This window comes from Meleagris gallopavo, chromosome 14 (assembly GCF_905368555.1).
Source record: "Meleagris gallopavo chromosome 14, MGAL_WU_HG_1.1, whole genome shotgun sequence".
Taxonomy (NCBI): Eukaryota; Metazoa; Chordata; class Aves; order Galliformes; family Phasianidae; genus Meleagris; species Meleagris gallopavo.
In genome coordinates, this window is record NC_139417.1 from 6,219,273 (window position 1) to 6,242,570 (window position 23,298).

The 23,298-nt window shown below is 38.2% G+C and overlaps 1 protein-coding gene across 2 annotated transcripts in view; it reads right to left on the reverse strand.

The window, feature by feature from the left end:
• FAM120A (family with sequence similarity 120 member A) overlaps nucleotides 1–23,298 on the reverse strand; it is a 51,001-nt gene that overhangs the window by 12,101 nt on the left and 15,602 nt on the right. For both annotated transcript variants that reach the window (XM_085235766.1, XM_085235764.1), the window contains exons 4-12: nucleotides 21,420–21,548; nucleotides 20,860–20,956; nucleotides 19,694–19,794; nucleotides 19,116–19,399; nucleotides 17,705–17,792; nucleotides 14,698–14,922; nucleotides 11,794–11,968; nucleotides 4,539–4,788; nucleotides 3,115–3,229 (exon numbers count right to left, since the gene is read on the reverse strand). In XM_085235766.1, coding sequence (XP_085091892.1) covers nucleotides 3,115–3,229; nucleotides 4,539–4,788; nucleotides 11,794–11,968; nucleotides 14,698–14,922; nucleotides 17,705–17,792; nucleotides 19,116–19,399; nucleotides 19,694–19,794; nucleotides 20,860–20,956; nucleotides 21,420–21,548 — 1,464 coding nt within the window. The remainder of the gene's footprint in view (nucleotides 1–3,114; nucleotides 3,230–4,538; nucleotides 4,789–11,793; nucleotides 11,969–14,697; nucleotides 14,923–17,704; nucleotides 17,793–19,115; nucleotides 19,400–19,693; nucleotides 19,795–20,859; nucleotides 20,957–21,419; nucleotides 21,549–23,298) is intronic.

Below are 23,298 nucleotides of genomic sequence, written 5' to 3' on the forward strand. Positions count from 1 at the left end.
AATCCATGTGAAGCTATAATCTGTATATGCAAAACTGCAGTGCCCTGAAAGGCTGTTCCCATCCACTCATTCTATAGGTAAGAAATAGAAGTGAGAAACTATTTCCTTAACAACAAAGCTTGATAAGCAATTTGAATGCAACTCATTATCAAGAAGCCACCAGAAGTTTTACTTAAAATACGCAACTTAAATTTGTGGCATATAGTGCCAGAACATGCACAGTGCATATTTAAGCATTAAGATCACTGATAGATATGCAGAGCAGGGTTTTTCTAAACAATGCTAAAGCATATTATAGCAAATAAAAGCTTTGAAACACGTATAGAGGAAATCACAAGTTGACATTTTCATTTAAAAATTTATTCCAAATAATCTCGTGCTTTTGAGATACCTTTTTTTTTTTTTTTCTCACAAAGTTCCAGGAATGAGTTCAACGTTAGCATTCAATTTTTCTGCCTATGTACCACACTTCCTTTCCAATGTTTTTAATAATGGACGTTATAACTTGGCTTAACATTTTGCTATTTCAGAATGTCTCTTATTGATTAAAAACATCTCTTATTGATGATGTTTTTTATGAATACAACAACTTTATTTAGCACAGATACACAAAGGCGGAATTATAGAACCAATAACTGCTGACACTGATAGCAAAAAAGTATTTGCTTGCAGCAACTACATTCTTAGCTGTAGAATAAGAAAACAGCAGCACTGATGTTTTCTAAAATACTTTTGAAAATATTAACAACTTCTTGGGAGCATTTTAAACATCTTGGCATTAAATTCTAAAATTGAACTACATTACGTTCCTTATGCATAACCTTTTACATCCAAAAGACTAGCAAGATCATTTTGCAGATATACAGCTGGGATCAAACTCAGCTGCTTTCTGTCTGACTTCAGTAAAAAAAAAAGAGAAGCAGCTGCTTCATATGAGGACAGTAACAACAATGCATTAAATACTGCATCTTACAGTTAACCAATATATACTATGCAAGTGGCTAACATTACTCTGTATGGATGATTTAAAATAAGAAGCTGGAGAGCAATTTATACGAAACAAAAATATTGAATGGTATTTATCACTTTTCTAGTCTCACCTTTCATTTTATGTTGGAATGTAGAAAATACATTATCTGGGAATTCTTTTCTTAGATCCAGCAGTTTTCACAGTGAGGTTTCCTCCCATTCACATCAAATCTTTGTTGACACTTATAGATACCTTTGCCAAAATCTCAGCCCCTAGCCGTTACGCGTTTACTGTAGTGCGTTTTGAAAACAGACATTGAAGTTTACCTTGTTGATGCTCTGCTGTATTTTGATGCATCCCCCTTGCTTACACAATTGTCATTTGAGTTTCCACTGACATGCACAGCTTGAGGTATGCATCTCTAACTGAGACTTTGAATGGCTCACACTCCAAGTCTGCTGAGCCCAATGCTTGTCATTCAGATAAGAACATTTCTGAATGCACAGGGTAACTCACTGCCAGTTCATTCCCTAGGCAGAGATTGGCCACTGCTTCCATGAACACAAAGCCTTCCTCCTTATTCTATGCCTCACGCAATATCTCAGAACCAGAACCTCCAAGACTCATAAACGCCCAGTAAGCATGCAGGGCTTCCAGCATGAATGTGTAGCAAACATCTGAATGATTCTCTTAATGGGCTGCATTTGCATTTAGCCTCTACTTAAGGAATTAGCAGCAATAAGCAATACTCAGAAATGCTGTTCTCTAATAAGTCTATAATTCACATCACTAGTAATCCAGACTTGAGAGCTGAAGCAAATGAACAGCCCTGTAAGAACTCATCAGGTGTTCACTGCAGCTGAATTTCAACATTTCTTCTTATCTTTATCAGCAGTGAGAGAATGACCAAAGAAGTTTTTCCTGCTGATTTTGATGTTATTTGGTATATTGAAAGACCATTCAGTTTTCCAGTTAACTCTGCCACTAACATTGCTAACATGAATTATCTGCTTGCTGTGTGACAAGTTCAAATAGATTCTAACATATTTTCTTCCCCTAACATTTATAAGTATTTCTATGGCTAAGTGTTGGGGTTCCACAAGCAGAGTGATTTGGTTTATTGATTGAGACTGAGAAGTCTTTGTCAGGTTGCCATAGGAATGCAAGTCAGACTCTGCTTTCACACACAGAAAAGAAATTGTCAGTTGCTGGTTTTGAAAATGCTCTTGCTGACCAAGTTGAAGGGGCAAATCATTACTTAGAAACAACTAATAGCTGAAGTCTGCATGAGCTTAATTACAGTTTCTTTTGGGAAAAACTTCGCTAGGATTGTTGCTTTTGTCTGTGCCCCTTGGCAGTGTATACCTACGAATATGAATAATTCTGGGAGGTAAGTACCACATTCTCCTCCCTAATTTAACTAAAGGAGAGCACTATCCAAGCACAGCTCAGAACAGAACCAGTAACTCATCTTTCCTGACTTAAGTCTTGCATATAAGTACCTGCAAGACTACCTGAAATGACTTCAACAGGCTACAATGACAAGGTGATCAGCATCTCCCCTCCTTCACTACACTGATTAAAATTGAAGAGGAGTTAAAAAGCTCCCTATGCATCCAGACACCCCTCCAAGCTTCCATTTAGGAAATACACTGCCAGGAAATAAATGTTATGTAGAAAAATGTAATTATAACTGTTTCCATTCAGAAAAACGTTTACTTCAAATTAAGTACTAACTTACACTATTTCGAGTACAGAACTTAGGTTCTGAGCAAATTTCTGATAACAACATAAAAGCAAAGAACAAATCTTGTCTATTTAGTTCAAGGCTAAAGGCTAGAAGAGGAAATTTCATTGTGAGCATGTGAAAGCTGGGTGAGGAAATACCCCATATTAAGACGTTGCACAGAGTGATAGGCATTGTGGATTTACAGGTACAGTACCACACCAACAACCCTATTATATCTACTTCCTATAATATCACTGCATTAGAAAAATCGAAACTTTGAGATCTTATCTTTTGAAATACTCAAATTAATTTTTCCTACAGTTCTGCATTTAATACTTACTAGGCACGACCCATTAAATTAGCAACGTGGGCAAGCTGAAAATACATCTCTGAAGTTACGGCAGTTAAGAATTACCTTGAGTTCCTGAAGCTGGTCAGGTTCATAGAGCTTTGGAGACAATGCTTGGGCAAGAAAAGCATCAAGTTCCTGGCGACGAAGTATACGAACCCCTGGCCACTGTACCATGTACCTACAGATGAAGCCAGCTGTTATTCACAAGCTTCCTTCCATTAGCAGATGACAAATCAAGGAGCATTTTACTTGATCAGAAGTCAGTAGAATGCAACAACAAGAAGAATTTTTTTTCGGTTGTCTAGATTTGATAATTAAAACAGACAAAATATTCAAAGAGATTTAAAGTTTAAATTTAAGATCACACTGAAGACAGACTAGCTGTGAATGAATTATGAAATTCACAACAAGGCAGTCTGCTTCCAGTGAAGGAGAGGATAGGCCACCAAAACAGGTAAGTGATAAGCCTCCTGATATACCTAGAAATTAAAAAAGATTGCCTTTACAAAAAAAAAAAAAAAAATTAGGAAGGTTTTGTGAATGTGGTCTCCAGATAACATATTACTCAGAAGTTGCCTAATCAGTGAATTTAATTCTCGTCATTTGTAACAAGTGTCCAATAAAACTTCATGTCTTAATAAACAAGAATTTCTACACGCCATATGTTACAGGAAAGAAACACTGCCCAAATGAAAGAGGAGTTTTGCTTTGTTTAAGATGCTATTAAGTCTATTTTTTTTTTTGTATTCTTATTACTTAATGAGGAGAAAAAGAAAATCTTTAGTCTTCCAAAGGCAAGGCGAAGTAAGGTAGAACTGGAAACAAACCTACATTCATCATTCTCAAATGGCTTAAAAATTCTCCTGTGCAACAAGTTAGCTTGTAAATCTGCCTGAAGCCAAGGTTAGTCATACTGAAACAAACCTTCCCAAAAAGATCAACATCTTTCATTCTCAGTTCAATTTTCTATCTGAAAATCAACCAGAGCGAGTATTTTGAATCTTGTCACCTTCTCTTTAATACTATACTTCAAATGTTGGTTATCACAATCTCAACCAGATGAGTAACTCTACCACAGGGAACCTGACAGAGCATCATTCACATGGACTTTCCATCTCAGCAAGCTGCTAAGCAGCTGTTCTCTGAAAAGCTCACTCTTTCACTTTACAGCTTCATCAACCTAAGATGCCAAATGTATGGCTTTTTTTTTTTTTTTCAAAGCCAAAACCTTGAGCGTAGTAAGGGTAAATTAATTCAAATGCTACAGAGGCCTCTTAGCAACACAAGATTTTTTCCTTCTTCAGTTCCTTAGAGACTGAAGAAAGAAACCTGAAAGATACAGCGTGCTTTAAAGACTACCAAAAGCGACGTTCTAAAAATGAAAGAAGACCTTTCTTCCAAAGCTGCAAGTGTTAAATATACCACAGAGATTAACCTGTACAGTAAAAACTTTATTTCATTCTGTTTTACCTTCAAGTAACACTGACCTTAGTACACAACAAAGCACCATAAGATGAGTGGGCACATTAGTTGGATTGAGCATTGCTGGTGTGTCTGATCTCATACAGGCCAAAAACGCCCTCATTCTTCGGTTCTTGTCTTCTACTGCTTTTCCCAGCCACAGCTTCTTCAGATTAGGACAGGTCCATTCCCTGAAGGCAAGTGCTTCCACCAGCTCAGGGGTTTGCGGAGACTTTCCTTTGTAAGCAGCCCATTCCTTAATTATCACTGGTGAAACTATAAAGTGATAACAGATGAGAAAAGTTAAGAAGGTTCACATATTTAAAACCTCGTAAGCAAGAGATTTTGATCCAGAAAGTATCCCTTGGACATTGCTCTGGATCACACTGTTGAACTGGCAAGTCAGACTCCATATGCACCATTTCTAATTGTGATCACTTACAAAATAAGTACACGCAGCCAAGAGCACACTAAGAACATTACATTAATAATTCCAAGTTGATATGCAACACAGAAGAGAGACGTTCATTTTCTAAAAGAATTTGAAAATGCAACTTTCCTCTAAAATACCTGCATCATTGATTAAAAACCTAAAGAGATACAATAAATTCTATACAAATATTTTCCATTTGCAGTCTTTTAGGAACAATATGATCCTACTGATGATAAGTTTTAAATCTCATTTAAGTTAAGCCATGCTTGCCTGTAATTCAAGTAATGCAAAGGAATTAAATCTCAAATATGGGCTTAATTAGTTGAGGTTTTTTAACCTAAAAAGATCAGAAAACACTAATTTATGTAAGTCTTTCCATAAAAAGCAGTGCTGTAAATTAAGAGGTTACTGTTTTTGTGTGTGCTGTGCTCTCATCTATAAAAGCAGTGTTCGACCCTACATGGGTGCTAAAGCATCTCCCCTTTTCACATTTGAAGACAACTAAACCAGAACACAAGTTTAAAGTCAAGACTGACAAATGATATCTTTGGCCTTGGAGCGACCCCAAGTTTGACATAGCCCAAAATTTGTTTGCACTCCTTTTAACTCAGAGCCCAGTTATGCAGTGTGGAAAGATTCAAGGAGCTTGTTAGTGAAGCTTCAGGTTACAGCCCAAACAAATTGCTTCACTAGCGAAACAACGCATGAGACAAGACCTGCTCTTTCTGCTGGAAGCCTCTCTGTTACAGATTGAGAAAAGAATACTGCTGGTGCCAGGATAGTTCTCACAGCTACAAAGTCTCCATCAGCAATCAGACAGCAGCCTTGCACGTGATTTTATAATTAGGGTCAGGCAAACCATGGCAAAGGCCACGATCTGGATTTAAAAAGAAGCCCTGGACCATCTTAAAGCAATCTCTCCTGCTTATCTGGACTAGAACTACTACAGCACTGTAGCTACACTTCACAGACAGCAGGCTAAGTTTTACAAAGATATTGTGCAGCAATGAAAATAAATATGCTGATATATTTAGTTGGTAGCCTCACAGCAAAATCATGTTCTATTTTGGTTGCTACCAGATTTTATATGCTGCTAAGCTATTCAAGATGGGCTTTAACAGCCAGCAGAGCAACTCTGTTATTTGCACAGGATCTGTCACACTGGTGTTTACTTCTTGTTTAGGCCTGGGACAGCAAACATGAACACATAAGATGCATCTTCTGAAGGCTTTCAAATAATAGGATTGCCCCAAAAGTAGTGCCTCCTATTTTATGATACTGGCTCATGATGTCAAAAGTAGATGGTCATAAAGCAGTAGAGGCTGAAACTTTCTGCCAGTATTCCATTACATGTTGTTGCCATATGACAGATGGCAGCAGAGGGGCAGTCTGACAAAATGGTGTCTGACAAAGCAGTGAAAAGATGAAGCAAAGGGGTGTCACTGAATTCCTTCATGAGGAGAAAATGGCACCTACTGACATGCTGAACATTTATGGAGATTGAGGAGTGGATGTGCAAACAGCGAGGTGGTGGGTGGTATGTTTCAGCCACTGGGACAGTGACATGAAATACAACCATGTTTCAGACAGCCATGCACAGCTGTCTCATCACAAAACCACGAGCTTCTTGATCAGCTCATCCATGCACAACCACAGAATCCCCACTGAAGAAAAAGCTCAAGATGCAGCCCTAAGTAGATAAAGTGACGTGCACTGTCTTTTGGGATAGGAAAAGGGGTGATCTTTTGGGCATTCCTAGAACCTGGACAAATAATCAACTCTGACTGCTACACCACAATGCTGACTAAGCTGAAGACTTAAACTTTCAAAGCGAGGCCAGAGACGACAACAATCTTTCTCTTGTAGCTAAATAATACCAGGTCCCATGCCAGTGTGAAGACCATAGAGCACACTGCCCACCTTTGCTGTACTGTCCAACCACACCCACTGCAGGCCAGATTTGGTGCCTTCCAAATTCGATCCATTTGGACCAATGAAAGATGTACTGCATAGGCAACGTTTACCCTAGCAATATCACCACTGTATCAGCTTTGACATGGGAGTAACCTCTGCTGCTGCAGATTTTTACAAGCATGGCATGCAGACCCTTGTTTGTCACTGGCAAAAAATGCAGAGCTAATGGTGGTGAATATGTTGAAGAATAGTGTTCTGTAGTAGATAATTTACTCTACCGAGAAGTGCTATTGCACTCTTATAATTTCCATGGAAACAAATAGGAGGCATTCCTTTTGGAGCAACCTACATAATTACTCTGGATCTTGGAAGCAAGAGGCAATATTCCTAGCTACACTCTGCATCTCTCTTTGGATGTCCTGTCAGAGCCAACCAGATGCAAACTCTAAGCACCACACTTGAAGCATTCCCAGAAGACCACTTCCCCAGCTTACATCACTTCCTTACAAAAGACAACTGCAAGGATAACGACCTTTGCAGAACACAAGTGTTTCTTTACCTTCATAAACTTTTTGCTAAAACAAGCCCAAGATTAAAAGAAGGAAATATTCTGTCTATAATTTCAATCTGAAATCTTATCCTTCAACATTCAAGTGCTGTTCAAAACTTTTAATCTTGGTATGGCAATTTCCATGACCCTATGAGATCAAGATCAAAGAGTGAGTTGGTTTGCTCTCAAAAGATACCTTCTTGAGTAATACACTACTCGTAGAGGTTACACTGAAGAGCTACCTTGTCTTCAAAACTGTGCAATGCACTGGTTATTTTAGGAAAGGTAACCATTCTTTTTAGAGAATTGCTTAATATGAAGTGGAGTGGCAAACAGGCTCCCTGCTGTGAACACTGGGCGGACGGAATTACAGTTGTATCAGCTGACAAGTAGTTGCAGTACTGTTCACTTGGTTTTAGCATTTAACAGATGAATCTAGGTCTAGTCCGTATCTACTTATTTCACCAGAGCACTTCTTACACATTGACAACTCTGTACTGGGACTGCTGCCAAAAACACCATCTTCCTCAACTGCTGGGTATCTCTGTCCTCAGAGGAACGTTTTGTGTTTTCCTTCCAGGACTTCCTCTTTGAGATAAGAAACGTCTACCCTGAAGACGACATGAGCTACAACAAACACTCAGGATAAGTGCACGTGCAGTCACAACACCACAGAACTAATTATACTGTTTTTCATAATAAATTTCCTCCTGTTGCTGATGAGTAGATTTGAATACTCACAGTAGCCCAAGGAATGGTACAAAACACTGATGTCTGTTTTGAACATCAGCCTCAAGACACTTGAAGGTCAGTCCAAGTGCAGAAGTTCAGCATCAACCTGCATTAAGGTAACCTGCTTCATAAACACACATGAATGTCACAGGCTCCAAAGCCGTAAGCAACAGCACGCAGCATGCTCCACCTGCATGTTAAACATTAAACCTTCACTGCTACCTGTGACTCAGATGTTTTCTGACAAATTCTGACTCAGACGCTCCCTCGAGAAATTACAGGGCAGGGCAATCACCAACTGCATGAAGTTTATCAAAATTATGCAGCAGATTCTGAATCTGGGATAGGGCAACCCTGGCTGTACTACAGGCCATGACACAAGAGGCTGGAGAGTAGCCCCGTGGAAAGGGATCCACAGTTCTGGTTGACAGAAAGTTGAATCTGAGTCAACAGTGTGTCCTGGCAGACAAAAGGGTCACCTGCACCCTGAGATGTATTAAGCCCAGCAGTGGCAGCCAGATGAGGGAAGGGAATGTCCTACTCTGCTCTGGTGAGGCCTCACCCTGAGCACAGTGTGCATGTTTGTATGCCACAATATAGGACATAAAGATACCAGAGCTCATCCAAAGGAGGGCTGCGAAGATGGGGAAGGATCTGAAGGACAAGATGTGTGAAGAACAGCTGAGCTCCTGTGGTTTGTTCAGCGCAGAGCAGAGGAGGCTGAGGGAGGCCTCACAGCCCTGCAGCTCCTCACAGGGAGCAGAGAGACGGTGCTGAGATCTGCTCTCTGGGACAGCGACAGAGCCTGAGGGAACGGCATGGAGCTGTCAGGGGAGGGTCAGGAGGGGATTCTCTTTCATCAGAGGGCGGTGGGCACAGAGCAGACTGCCCAAGGCTGCGGGCACAGCACCAAGCTGCCAGAGTTCAAGGAGTGTCGGTTTGGGTGGTGCTGTATGGAGGCGGGGGGGGGGGTGGGAATTTGATGAGCCTCATGAGTTCCTTTCAACTTAGGATGTACTATGATTCTGTGATATTCTCTTAGCATTTTTTTCTCCCCACAAACTGACCATGAGATGTGAGACATCTCAGCAAATGAGATAGCTAATGCGGATTAATCAAGACTCTTTTAACCTCATAATCTTCACTGACAGTACAGCTTGAGCAAAGCATGTTTGATTTTGCAAAAGGGCAATTGCTCAAGATACTGTTTTCCTTCTGGCAGAAACAGTGTCAGCTGAGTACATCCTTGATGGAGAACAGTACATCACAAGGTGGCTAAGCTTAAAATAACAAATCCTCAGATCCAACCAACAGTTATGGCAGCTTGTACAAGTGTGCATTTCTCCACAGAGTGGAAAGGGCAGATGGTTTCAGAACTTGAAAAGAAGAGCAAGTCAGACACTTTGACCACCTCCTCTCACAAGCAAGGGGAGCAGAGCCAACAGCACGCCCTTGGCACTAGAAGCACAATGAAAAATGCAGCAATTCAGCTTTTCATGTCCTCTGGGAGTAGACATGAGAACGTGCCCAGAAAAGGCATTACTTAGCAGACAATTATTACTAAAAAGCGTCACTACTTCTAAAAACAACTGATCTGTTGTTTTTAGTTGACTTTTCAACTACATAAAAATAATAATTTAAAAGACAGAAAAGATCTATGTTATGATAGATCCATTATCTTACTGTCTATGTATTTAGTAATAACACTGACACCCCAAGTTTATTATACACTTTTCATAGCTTCCTAAAACCCTCTCACACAATACACCTACAAGTAATTTACGTACAATTACTATGTTGCCAGAATGTTAGATATACAGCACTACATTACAGAATTACATTACAGAATTTTAGACATATTCATACAATCAACTGTCTACATAAACCTAGAGACACATCTTTTAGAAATTTAGTTCTCTTAATTGTTCTGATTTTTTTTCTGCTAATTACTCTTGCATACGTACTTGTTTTTTGAGAGCACCAATAAAAGCAAAATCGCAATCATTTGTTATAGCCTGTGTTGTAGCCCTCAGAGAAGTCAGTAGGAGCTACTGAGTGTGACACAGGATATTTCAGAAATCAGCTCTTGGTGCTTAGGACACTATTCTCTGTATCCTGCACAATCTGCCCAGTTCTTGCTATTTTGTAATTGAGATGACCTAATGAAATGCATTCCTGTAACCTACCCCCTTTCAAACCCCAAGCTACCATCTTAGCTAAAAATCTATCTTTACCAGCAATTGAAGCTTTGTGGTGAAACTACTAGAGTTCGAACAGATGTTCCAATTTTTTTTCTTTTTTTTTTTTTTTTTAAAGCATGGCCAGTTCTAAAATAGAAGTAGGTCAGGTAACTGAACGCATTCTGCAACAATATTTGCTGGAGCTCCTGTTACTAAACAAAGTTAGCAGTAGCATTCTTAGTCTCCACTGAGAATAAGCCTCTGAAAAGCAGCGTAAATGAAAAGACAAATCTGACGGGGATCCCAATAGTCTACAGAGAACATTCCAGGTTTACAAGGTGAGAATATCCTGAAAAATCAAAGCAGACCTTCAGCAGTTAGTTACTTTACTACTACAAATGTTGTAGTACACTTAAGGACAAAACTCTAATGAGGGCAAATCAGTACTGCAAGTAACTTCATTATTTTAATCCTGAAATAACCTCGTAACCTGAAATACTCTTATTTGAGATAATACTTCAGCTTTTGACAATGTGTGATGAGGCAATCGAACAGGATAAATATTAATTCCCACAACATAAGTAAGAGCAATAGTTTTTCAATTGCTAGAAGACTGTCACTTTCCTCATGAATGTACACAGCAACTGATTATTTTTTTATACATCAAGACTGTAAATAATGCTTGCAGACATTCTCAGTATCTGCTTTTTAAATTTCATACAGAGACAGCAGACACTTATATACGAATACGTACTTCTGCTGCTGCTGCTGCTATCCACTTAATGCTTCAGCAATGCTTTAACCTTTATAAGATGCTACTGTAAAGTTCAATCATCTCCTTGCATGCATTTCATTATAAATAAGTAAAACACTCCAGAATGAGGAGAGAGAATTTTCTGGAACAAAAATAATTCCTGGAAGCAGAGAAGTTAAGAAGATAACTTCCAGATTAATGTAAGGATTAACACTCACCTTTTTGATTGAATCAGCAAAAAGATCTTTTGACAAGCCTGTTCACAAAAGTTTTGTTTGCTTTTATTTATACCACACCTAATTTCTGCAGATTTTAAACCATGTATTTATGTCAACACTTGAAAGTTACTACACAGAACTGCTCAGAACACAAATTTCCTCAAATCAAGATCTAATATGTACACAGGAAAATCCATCAAAAAATAACATTACTTGCTGCAAGTCTGAAAGCAGTTTAAACACACTTTCTGAAAAAGCCTGGAGCTTGCTTAGAAAAGGGTAGCACTTCAAGTTCTTAAGCTACTGCAAGAAATAAAATCTCAAATTAAGAACATCTTTTTCTATTATCCATGGACCAAATAAGCCACATATTCCCCCCAGTTCTATAGCTACATTCATGAAACCTTATTAACTATTCTCATTCAAATTACAGTACCAATGAAAACACAGCAAAAGGGGAGAGCAATAAAGAATGGATTCCGCAGTACATAAGTACATACATTCTGGTGGAAGTCTGTTCTTTCTAAAAGCGAGTCTTTCCGTTTTCTTTCTGCTTTCTGCCAAACTAAACAGCACTCCGTAAACATACTGACGAACTGGCCTATAAAGCAGAGCAGCAGGAGGCAGGTCTTTGTTGGCTTCATCTTCTATAGAAACAGCAATTTTGATTTCACCCTTTTCCATGAAAGAAATGAGAAAAATAAGACATGTTAGAGTGAGCAAAAATGAAGTATTTAGATATGCTCAGTAACTCAATCCAGCTGTAAAGCGACCCATCTTCTAAGAACATGATTCAGCAGTAATAAGGACCCTACATATGTGAAGGTAACTCCAGAGGAGGATTACCCTGCTACAATCCACTTCCTTTCTTCCAGTAAATATCTGGGCTCCAATTATTCCCATCACTTATCTAATTTTTTTCACACTTGTGTTTGTTTTTTTTTTTGCCTGGATTACCTAAATACTGATTTTTACATACAGATACTTCTAGGAGCAAAACATTACATATGACAGTAACATAAATTGCCTATAGAAGTAAGACACTCAAAGCACATTTGAAGAATAAATGACTATTTGCAATCTAGACTGATTTTTAGCATTTAAAAAAGTATTCACGCTGCTTACAAACACCAGTTGGAAGTTTTGGTGCAAGGATCTGAAACAGTACTAGGGAATCACTGTAAAAAATAACATTACAAGAAAGCCTGGCCAAAAAACTGCAACTGGGGATTACATACGTAATATTGTTTTATATGTGTGTAAAGCATTTTATGCTTTCTTTTTCAGAAACAAAACATGAAAAGACCTTCCAGCTCTCTTAAAATAGCAGCAACATTCCATATTTTCAGTTCCTGCGCATCCAACCATGCTAAATTTTTCCTGGAAAACAACTCATTCCTACTACTAAAGGTGTCAAGAATCAATAATATCTTTTAAAGCTTACTCAGCGTTCTCCTTTTTTTTTTTCTGGCATCAGTGATCTCAACAAAAAACTCCTTAAGAACAAACCTCATCCTTTGCCAGAGATGGATCTCACAGACTAATCTGCTGTTTCCTAAAAGGACATTTTCTTCCCATTTTAAAAAGCCACCAATTTGTCCTTTTTATGTAGTAGAACAATGAAAACCTGTAACGTAATTCATTAAAGTTTAATTCCTTCTCAAGTAAACACAACCTACAGAAGATGTCCATCAATCCAATTTCTTTTAGCAAGAAATTTTTAAGCAAATTAACAAAATTATCTCATGTAAGGAGAACACAGATTTACAATAATGCTTAAAGGAGCCACATTCATGACATTACCAAATCAACTCTCCAATAAAGGGATGAGGTACAGAAAAACACTGTAGCATTCTGTATGCTCAAAAGCCTTTACGATCAACGTAAGCCAGATTAAAACGCAGAAACCAGTGGAAGCTGTAAATAGCTGTAGGTGTATATTTACACAGAAGTTACTAGCCTGCTTCACCCTCTTTGTATCACTTTAGGTTACATAAGGATCTCTATCACATCCACAGCATTGGATATATAGTTAAAGTACTATAAATAAGTGTTTTTCTTGTATACAGACAACACTAAGTTAGCTATAAAGGATGCGTGAGAAGTTTCTCTATATGTGTAACAACAGCATAATTCAGAACATCTTTGCCTGCCAATTTCTAAATCATCTCAAAATCGTTCAACAAGGTACCTGCCACATATTTCTGACATACTTGAGGTCCCTAGCGAACATTCAAAAGCATTTCAGGTAATGGAGAAAAAAAAATTAAGCAGTACTGATTTGATTTATATTGCAATAGTCTCTAGATTTATTTTTTCTGCTAGGAGTGAATTCCCAAAATTCAGGTGTTTAATTAGTTTCTTCCCATTGTGAGACAGGAAACGTCCAATAGTATTTAGATGTACTAAGAGCATATGGCCAAACAAACTATGAAACAGAACTGGCACCAGTGGTCTTCATCGGTCTCTTGTTTCTTCTCCACTTTTCTTTGATAAACATGGGAAGTACAAGAACACCAACTATGGTGCTAGATGTACAGGAACAGTACTAATTGTTTTGAACACTACACTGGAAAAGGATTAGTTGTCTAATTCTGGGACTCTTTTGTTTGCACTCAGAAGGAACAATGAACAGAATTCATTTGTTTTGGAACTCAAGTAAGTCAAACACAGGGCTGTGCAGAACACCGCTGCTCTGCTGCTCTGACTCCTTCCACGACTTACTTTGGCAAGAAGAAGCTGTCCCACTGCTTTTCAAGACGTTCCTATGTGGTCACTGAGATAATTTCCCCTACTCCCCCTCACTTAACCTACTGCAGAAAAAGTGGCCTAAGCTGTTGTGGAAGTGCTTGCAGCTTACCTGGGATACAGAACATAAATCACTGACCGAAAAACTCATAGCATCATCAAGTTCTATAATTGTATTTTATGATACAACAAAAGGGATTTGTTACAGGTGCTATGTCTTTATTGGGGTTGGCTATTAAGGATAGGAGGATCTCATTACCAGGGAAAACTATTATTTTTTAATACTGAAACCAGAAGAGACTTGGCAGAGACACCAAAGCACAAGTCACACTCTAAAAATGGGCAATACATACGTACACACATGCACAAACATGGACATGTAAAAGTATAAAAATAAAATATTGAAGACAAAAGAGGTTTGTTTGTTTTTTTCAAGTAAATAGTAATAACAGTCATCTCATACCTACAGCAACAATGTATGAGCCCAGATCAGTGGCTAAAAATCAAGTGAAAAAAGTGCTAGAAGCACTAAAACCAGACCAAAATTCAAAGCTTAAAGTGGGATGTAAAACTACAAAATTATTTAGCCAGATATATAAGTGCAATTATCTTTACAAAAAGATTATTTTATAGCACATAATTTTAAAATGTTGTACCTTGGTTAGGACATGAAAGATGTAGGGATACATTAACCCCTTCTTGTGCCTGTGTTCTGCCACTCTTAATACTTCAGGTGCTACTGGAGGTAATGGAGGGGTAGTAATATCCATGTGGTTTCTGGTGGGCATTGATAACAGGCATGGGATTTGTGGATTACTGGTTTGATTCCCTTTGACATCGGCTGCCTGACTTCCTGAAGAAGCACTAGAGGAACCTTCTGCCTGTAACAGAACACACAACATCAAGTGCTTTTTAATGCGTACAGAAGATCAGCTAAGAGAAATAGCAGATTTTCTTCTTCATCCACAATGAAAACAGCGAAGACTCGCATCACGTTCTGGTAACATGCAGAATACTCCACATAACGCTGACTAAAAGATTTTCAGAGAATATAGGCTTTTAGTCCTTGTTTGCTGGCAGAAGACAATTACTAAAAAATATGCATTACCCACCAGTGAATAGAACTTTTTTAAGCATTTGTGTTACACCTCTCACAGATGCTATTGGAAAAAAACAAACAAACAAAAAAGAAAAAAACAAAGGGACTTCATTCCTAAAAATCCTTATCTTCAGAACTGAAAGCTGCTTTTAGCTTCAGAAAAGAGTTCATACTAGTTTGATGTCTATAAGCTACCATAATAGTTTAGGAATTTCTTTTGAGACTGCCATTCATTTCATGCATGTGATGATGCATTATGCATGAGTATTTTCATCATTTGCACATAAAACTTTAGATTTTACAAATTCTACAGAAAGTAAAAGAATGGGGGCATGGAAGAAGTCCTGAACAACCTAAGCTTGTTCACGAGGCACTGATGGAAAATACAAACCTGTGTAAACAAGAAAAAGTTCATCTTCCAACAATCTCCTAAAAGAAGGTGAATTTAGTAAATTAGGCTTTAACAAAATACCAAAGGGGAAACAGTATTTTAAGAGTACATTTAAGCACACAATAAAAGAGGATGCTACTCTTTTATTATATTATAATCAGTATAAGATTATACTTTGGAATTGGTAGACTGGACTTTAAACTTATGAAAGTGATAATATAGGGAATAAGTGGTTAAAGCCTGTGTTACAGAACCCTTTAACACAATGTAATGTTTTCACATACAGATTTCACAGATTATCATTGCTCTTTTAAATTATCACAGCTCTTATATTATCTCCATCAGTTTAAAGATTGTTGTTCCTGTCTTCTACTACTGCAACAAGTAAAATGCAGTGTGACACTGAAACATGAAGTTTACAGGACTGGCCATTACTGGGGGACATGGAGGAAGGAAAACAAAATTCCAAACCGTATTGATGTTCTCCTCATTCTCATCACCCGAGTTCTTCTGAATCTGCTACAGTCATCTTCAAACGCTTAAAATGAGAAACTACCACAGCTGAAAGTAATATTTTTTTTAGTGCTATACATCTATCCAAATGAGATGAGCATGCCTTTGTCACATCTAATCCCAAAGTGAGACAACTACAAGGCGAGAATTTTGACATTCAAGTCACAGCAAAAGGAGTGTCAGGACTGGTGCTGTCTGATCTATGCTCAGTGCTTCAAATTACCTCAGAAACTCATACAGCTCACCCCAACGTGAAAAATTTCAGGAAATATTTATTTTTCTAATCATTTTGTATATACACCTCTTCAAGAAATAAGATGTACTTATAATTCTCCCCGTTGTTCTCAAGAGATGGAACTGCCTTCTTCTACTGAGGGCTGAAGAAGCGGTTTGATATTCAAGAAAAGTATGTAAGTAAAACAAATTAAATTGGTTGCACTCAAGTTGGACTGCATGCATACATCTCCTGGAAAGTTGAATCACTGCTTTTACAGCCCTAATTCTGCATGTACAAAGAGGCAGGCAGCCGTGCTCTGCGGCACGTCCCATCAGCCATCACCCAGCTGTGGGAGCAGTGCCCCACCGGCTGCCCCCCATCTCCGCTCCGCAGGGCAGCGCAGAGCACGCAGGGCTGCAGCTGGGGTGTGCTGGGCTCCGTGCATGGCCATGGTACAGACAAGAAAGGAATGCAATAGGTCACATTAGCATTTGTATATGGTGACTAATCCACAGGCAGATACAGTTATCATGCGGGGCGTAGTCTGCAAAAATAATAACCACCGATGGATGAAATCATCAGCTTGATATTTTAAGCACAAAGCCAAAGTTTACTGGAATTCCTACCAAAGATACAGTGAAAGTGTTCTGTTCTTCTGCAGCACAAGTAACCTAGGATTGCTTTCTTTTTTGCTTTCTTTCGATGGTTGTTTTTTGTTTTTTTTTGAAACAAAACCAATGACCAGAGCACAGTTCCATCACAAAAATGCAGAAGTATCACATGCAAATGAGTAGAACATTCTAAGAACAGCTCAACATCATGAAACAGATCACACTTTTAATTTGACAATGATTCTGTATCTTGAAGAAATTAAATCGGATGAAGTTAAGTCTTTAATAATGGCTTAATCATCCCACCTTTACTTAGTTAAATAGCAATACATTGTAGCTGGTCCCACGGAGCTAATTCAGTACGTATTATGTGAGTCTTATCAAGCACTTGTGAAGGACTTTTACTCTTCAGCTCAGCTTTAATACACCTATAACATTTCACAGCTAATGCTAAAATACTGTTAGAGCTGTTCTCACTGTACTGCAGCTTACATGACACAGACGCTGTACATGTGGATACTGTCTCACTTATAATGCCAGACTCCTTAGTAAACATGCAAGGATGAGGCTGTTACCTAAGGGGTTCGTAGATTTGTTTCTACTTCGTATTTAGTATTTTCCAAAACAGCATACTTCATTTTTATGTATATGCTACCAACATTCCTTGGAAAATTTCTCACTATATTTGTTTTGTAACTCACAAAAACAAGTGAAAAACCACATTAAGTCTCACAGATCAATTTCAAAACTTCTACTCAGCAGTTCACTATAAAACTTAAAACACAAAACAATAAACTGTAATGTTTGGAACTTCATTGTTCCAAGGAATTACCTTTGTTTGGTCTCCCAGGTCTCCACGCGTTTGACTTTCTGACTGGGTTCCTGTTTTTTCCCAGCCTATTTTGTTCCCACTGACATGGCTGAAGGATAACAAAGAAAAACACAGCATTAAAGTACCATGTAGGATGCAATAAATCCTTGGTTGCTGTTAACTGAGCTATTAACCAGAGAGGACTTTAAGGTATGCTATGTATTAGAAATGTCAATTCATAGATACCTAAGTGTCTTCAAGATTCCTGCTTTTATTCATTTACACTATATATATCAATATTTGGATCACATTTCAAAGCAACAGGGAATCCTTTACAATGACTAAATAATGTTCATACAGGAAAAATTCTTGATTGGTCTTGAAATATCTGTCACCATGCCAAGTAATTTCCCTTGGTCAGAAAACTGCAAACAGTGGTAACGCCTAGACTTCCATTTCCAAATTAATTCAAAATATATTCCATAAAAAACACTGAAAAATATTTTATATATGTGTAAAGTGGGTAATTTTCCAGTTCAGCACTGCAAAACACATGATAATTTACTTAAAATTGACAGACTGGATCAGGAAAAACCAAAGTCCAAACCACCACGTGTAACTGTAGATATGTTCAGAATCAGCATTAAGTGGAAGCATATTTATACTATGACACATGATCTTTCAAAGGCAATCACAGACCTGCTAAAGCCACAGGTTTTGATTCTCACATGGTAAGCCACTACACCCAGCAAGACAAAAGGTAAACACAAACTGCCTCTGTTCCCGTTTCCTTTTTGTAGGTCAGTAAGCAGTAATTACAAGGAAGTCTGCACAACTTTATTGCCAAGGACAGACATACGATCTAGTGCAACTCTTAAAACACTTCTGTGATAAACAAAGCACATCAGTAAGAGAACAAAACCAATTTCACTGCAGCATCGTTATATACATAGCCTGTCACCGAGAGCGCTTAAGTCACAGCATTAGATCTTGGGTTTCTGACGATCACATCAAGCTTCTCTGCAAAACCACACTACCCCAAAATATTTGAAGTGCAGACGCTACAAATTCAGTGAAGTTGCAGACGGTTTTCAGTTATTGAAGTTTTAATGAATGGTACTGTGAGGTAGTATTTCTTTAATACAAAGAAAAGAACGGGAAGGTTTTATGACATTTACTAAAATCTCACTCCTTCCTTCTTTCAATAAAACATAAGACCAGAAGTGGAAAAATGCTGAACATTATTTGGTTTTGGATTTCTGCTCATTAAGGAAGAAGGTGACAAGAGTGAACCATGGATATATTCACAGTCATAGTGACTGAACACTTTTCTGAAAGTCTACCACATCGTTAACCAGCAGATTTTGTTACTTTTGGGATACTGAACAATTTTGAAAATAAGAGTAGGAAAACATCCTTGTGAAAAACTTACTTCACTGCACCTCCATTGCCTTCATCATTGTCGGAGGAGGATGATGTAGAAGAGGCAGGAAAATAGGTTGAATCCACATGATTAGGACTCCCACTCTGAGCTGGATTTATTGGAGAAGATCGTTCATACAATGGTGTATGTTTTCCTTCATGAGGAATGTTACTGTAGTTGTTCTGCTCAGAAAGATTTTTTCCACCTGTTTCCAAGGTGATGGCTGGCTCAGAGAGAGTGTATGGGTATGGACCCTGACCTTGGGCACCACCCTGATTGGACATCTGCTGGGCCTAAAATACAGCAATATTTCCTAAATAAAGGTAACAGTAAGGATCATCTTTAAAAAAACAAGTATACTATTTATCCAAGTACATTTTCCAAACGTGCACATGAAATCTCAGCTATCTTGGGCATCCACATAACTTGTTGCACCACAGTCCTTGGCTTCTTTATAGCTTCAGGGTGAAAATGCAATCAGTGAACACTCAGGCCAAAAAAGTTAGACGTAACCTTTCCCACCTAGATTTTAATTCAATGAGCATGATAGGTTTCTCTCAAGGAGAAGGGCAGAGGGATACACTTACCACAGGTTTTGCTTGTAGTGAGGTCTGTGGAATGTTAAGCATCTGAGAAGGAACATATGGTGGCACTATCCCAGGCATTCCAAACTGATTTGGTCTGGCTGCTGCATTGCAAACGGGGAGGAGAAATAACAAACAGGGGGAAAAGAAAACCACTCATGAAAACGCTCACTATTTATTTGACATAATTTTTACCTTTTTTTTTTTTTTCCTTTTGCTTTCATGGTTTATTTTTTCCTGCTCTGTTAACAGTTCTCCACTATGCCTTAAGCGAGTTTCATTCATTTTTTAACTCATAATAGAAATATTCTGTAGCTTGTGAAGTCTGTTTTACTTGCCTCATGTTCTCTCAATTGTTTTCCTCTCTCACTACTGTACAATGATTTTATTCTACCTGAAAACCAAAGGAAGCTTCAAAGAAAAAAAGCCCAAGAGATGTGATAAGCAAGCAGCAGGCAAAAAACAATGTCACAAATACATGTAACACTGGCACATTCTATCACTTGAATACTGGATCTAGCATAGTCTTAATACACTTTTCATTGTAGCTTTTTGAATGCTAAAAAAAAAAAAAAAAAAAAGCATACCAGTACAGGAACAAAGTCTTCAGAAAATTCTGGCTCAAATTACATTTTAATGTTAAGAATGAGGTGTATGTGCTAAGTACTATGGTCACAGGGTTAGTTTGTAAACCTTGGAACAATCTGAGATGGGTATCAATTAGTGTACAGCTTAAGCACGTGTTATGACATCAAAAAAATCAAAGGCTAGGAAAGGATTTCTAAAAAACATCAGGTAAGTCCAGTGAAGAGTATGAAATATAATTTGTGGAAAAGAAATAGAAATTGACTTCACAACTGGAAGTAGACATCAGTTTTCATTCATTTCCAGCACTACATTTGGATGCTACCTAATGCTTAGAACTGACTCAGCAGCAGCCAAGAGGAAAGTAAGTTCAGGTTGTTAATCTTTCCGGTATAAGAGCACAACCTCTGCAAAGACTCTGAGAAAACTTTTTTTTAATAACACTGTATTCAAACGTTAATGAATACTGCCTGAGTGTATGTTTTTATAAGACCCTACTAATAATCTAGGGTTATTATAATAATAATTTAGGGTTACGTCAGGTTTTAGTTAAAGTGAGAAGTTTTATTTTCTTAATTACTTACCTATGTAATGTGGTGGATGAAATGGCATAGGTTTATTAGTTGCTGAGTAATAAGCAACTGCTCTCTTAAATCGAGTAACTTTGTCATCTGTTCTAGACTAAAATAAATAAATACAAAAAGAAATATCTATCAGGATCAGATCCAGGCATGACATCTACAGGTAAGCACAGCACTGCAGAGTAGTCAACTATAGTCAACTATATGTGATATATCACATACAGTATTAATGCCTATGGAGCCATGGAGACTCACCCTCACAAAAAATACTACGTCAGCCCCTGTAAGGATGAAGCTTGAAAAACACTACATATCTTCACGTACACAAAGCCAGACTACAAAACCTCTTCGGTTATCAAGCAAAGCACTGCAACTAAGTGTAATAATTTTGCCTTCCAAAAAAGCAGACAATTACATTAGGGTACCTATGACACTGCATACAAGAACAGATTCCTGTATCACCTGATTCAAGACCCTACTTTTACTGAATGTAATTGTGCAACACAAATATAGGGCACAACTGTTTAAAGCAAACAACAAATAATATTTTCTTCATACTTTACCTGTGAGTGCTGAAAAACGTCTTTTGCTATGGCATCCAAATCAGTGGTGTCCTGAATATTACGGACGTAGTCAGCTACAGCTTTGATCACTACGTCACAAGGTGGTAAAACTAACTGGTGAGCACGTACCTATGAAAACAAACATGTTAATATGAGATAACAGGATAGATAACATAGTCCAAGATCCTTCAGTTGCGTAGTAAAGAATTAATCCAAATGTTCATTGAAAGTATATTCAATGATGTCTATGTCAGCAGATTTAGGAGCTAAACATTTTGGGGGTTTGCACCTTGCTTTCAAAACTTCAAGTCAAACAATGACTCATGTATTTCACATCTACAGTACATATATATATATATATATATATATATATATATATATCTACATATGTGTAAGAGAAACCTCACCTCTATGTAAATATTTGCTGCTTAAGTACCAGGTCCAACAACAGACAAGGTCAACAATGCTAATTATTATACTGCTTTCCAGTTGGACATTTCCTCTAAAATAAAATGCTTTAACAATATGAACATATGCATTTTATAGAGAGAAAATAATCAATTTTCTACCCTCAGATACCAGATGTATCTGGCATCCTATACTAACTGACTATTCTGAGTGCACAAGAAACATGCAAGTAAAAGTGTGCTAAAAATTTCCCTCAAGCTTATGACTGAGTCCCTCCATACATTTTTGTCTACAGAACCCAGAAGTACAGTCTACTCAAGATCTTAGGAAAATAATGAATTCCCATTGATTCACTGGTCATTGACTCAGGCCATGGGTTTGAGAAGATAAGAATCGCTCTGGATGTTACAGCACAAGAACTCTGTTTGTAGTAGAAAGAAAGAGCTGGAAGAACTTTGTGGGATGACTTCCAAAGCCTCTGCAGCTCCCACAGTTCAGCAGCTGACAACTGCAGATGGTTCCGCTGCTGTGCCAGAAAGTTTTAGACTCAGATCTTCGGCCTGAACCCTTCCAGTGTTTGCATGGAGAAAGGAAGGAAACCGGATAGCCCTGGAAATCCTGGCCTTCCATCTCCACTCTGTCAATAGGCTCCTCTATATCTAGCGTCCTGAAAATAATCTAAGGATTATTCAGCGTATGATTACGGGAATTACCTCTCTTATATGCACTACATGATCCTGTATGCACTACAGGAAGCTCAGGCCAAGCAACCACCACAGCCCACTGTGAAGTTAAAAGCTGTGAGCTGCGCTGGAGCTGTGTCTCAAGAGCCACTCGCTGCAGGCAGGTCGCTGCCTTCCGGCTGCTCTGTGCAAAGTGGGCAGAAGAAAGGCCTCGCCTCCAACTGCATGCCCTACATTTCAGGGAAAGCCTGAGGAGCTTGTTAAAATGTCTGTCTGGAACAATTCTGGAGCACTCTATCAGCAGCTCTACGGGCAGCTAGGTTTTTAACTTTTATCTGCCCACTTCAAATATACAGGTGTGATTCAAGATCTGAGAGGTCACAATTATTTTGCTTAAGAGCTCTAGTTTTAAGATACGAGAAAATGTAAAAAAATCCTTATGCTTGCATTCTACAGAGGTACCACACTTTACTAAAAATACTGCAATTCAGCCTTGTCAGAAATGTGTATGCAGAATTCTTATTAACACTTCACTAGGCTTAGCTTCGCAACTTGAAATCCACAACACAAGCACTTTTTCTTTCATATGCAGTCCACCACATTACTTTCTCTCCTCTGCATGTATTTGATCATTTATTATGCGCTCTCTTACACTGCTTTAATATTTAGACCGTGGAAATTTTGCTCAGATTCCCATTCGTATTAATTTCCTTCCCCTTGCCTACTTTCTAGAATTGTCAAGACACTCATTCTGTATCTGGATGTTCTCTGCCTAGAATGAGCTCCGC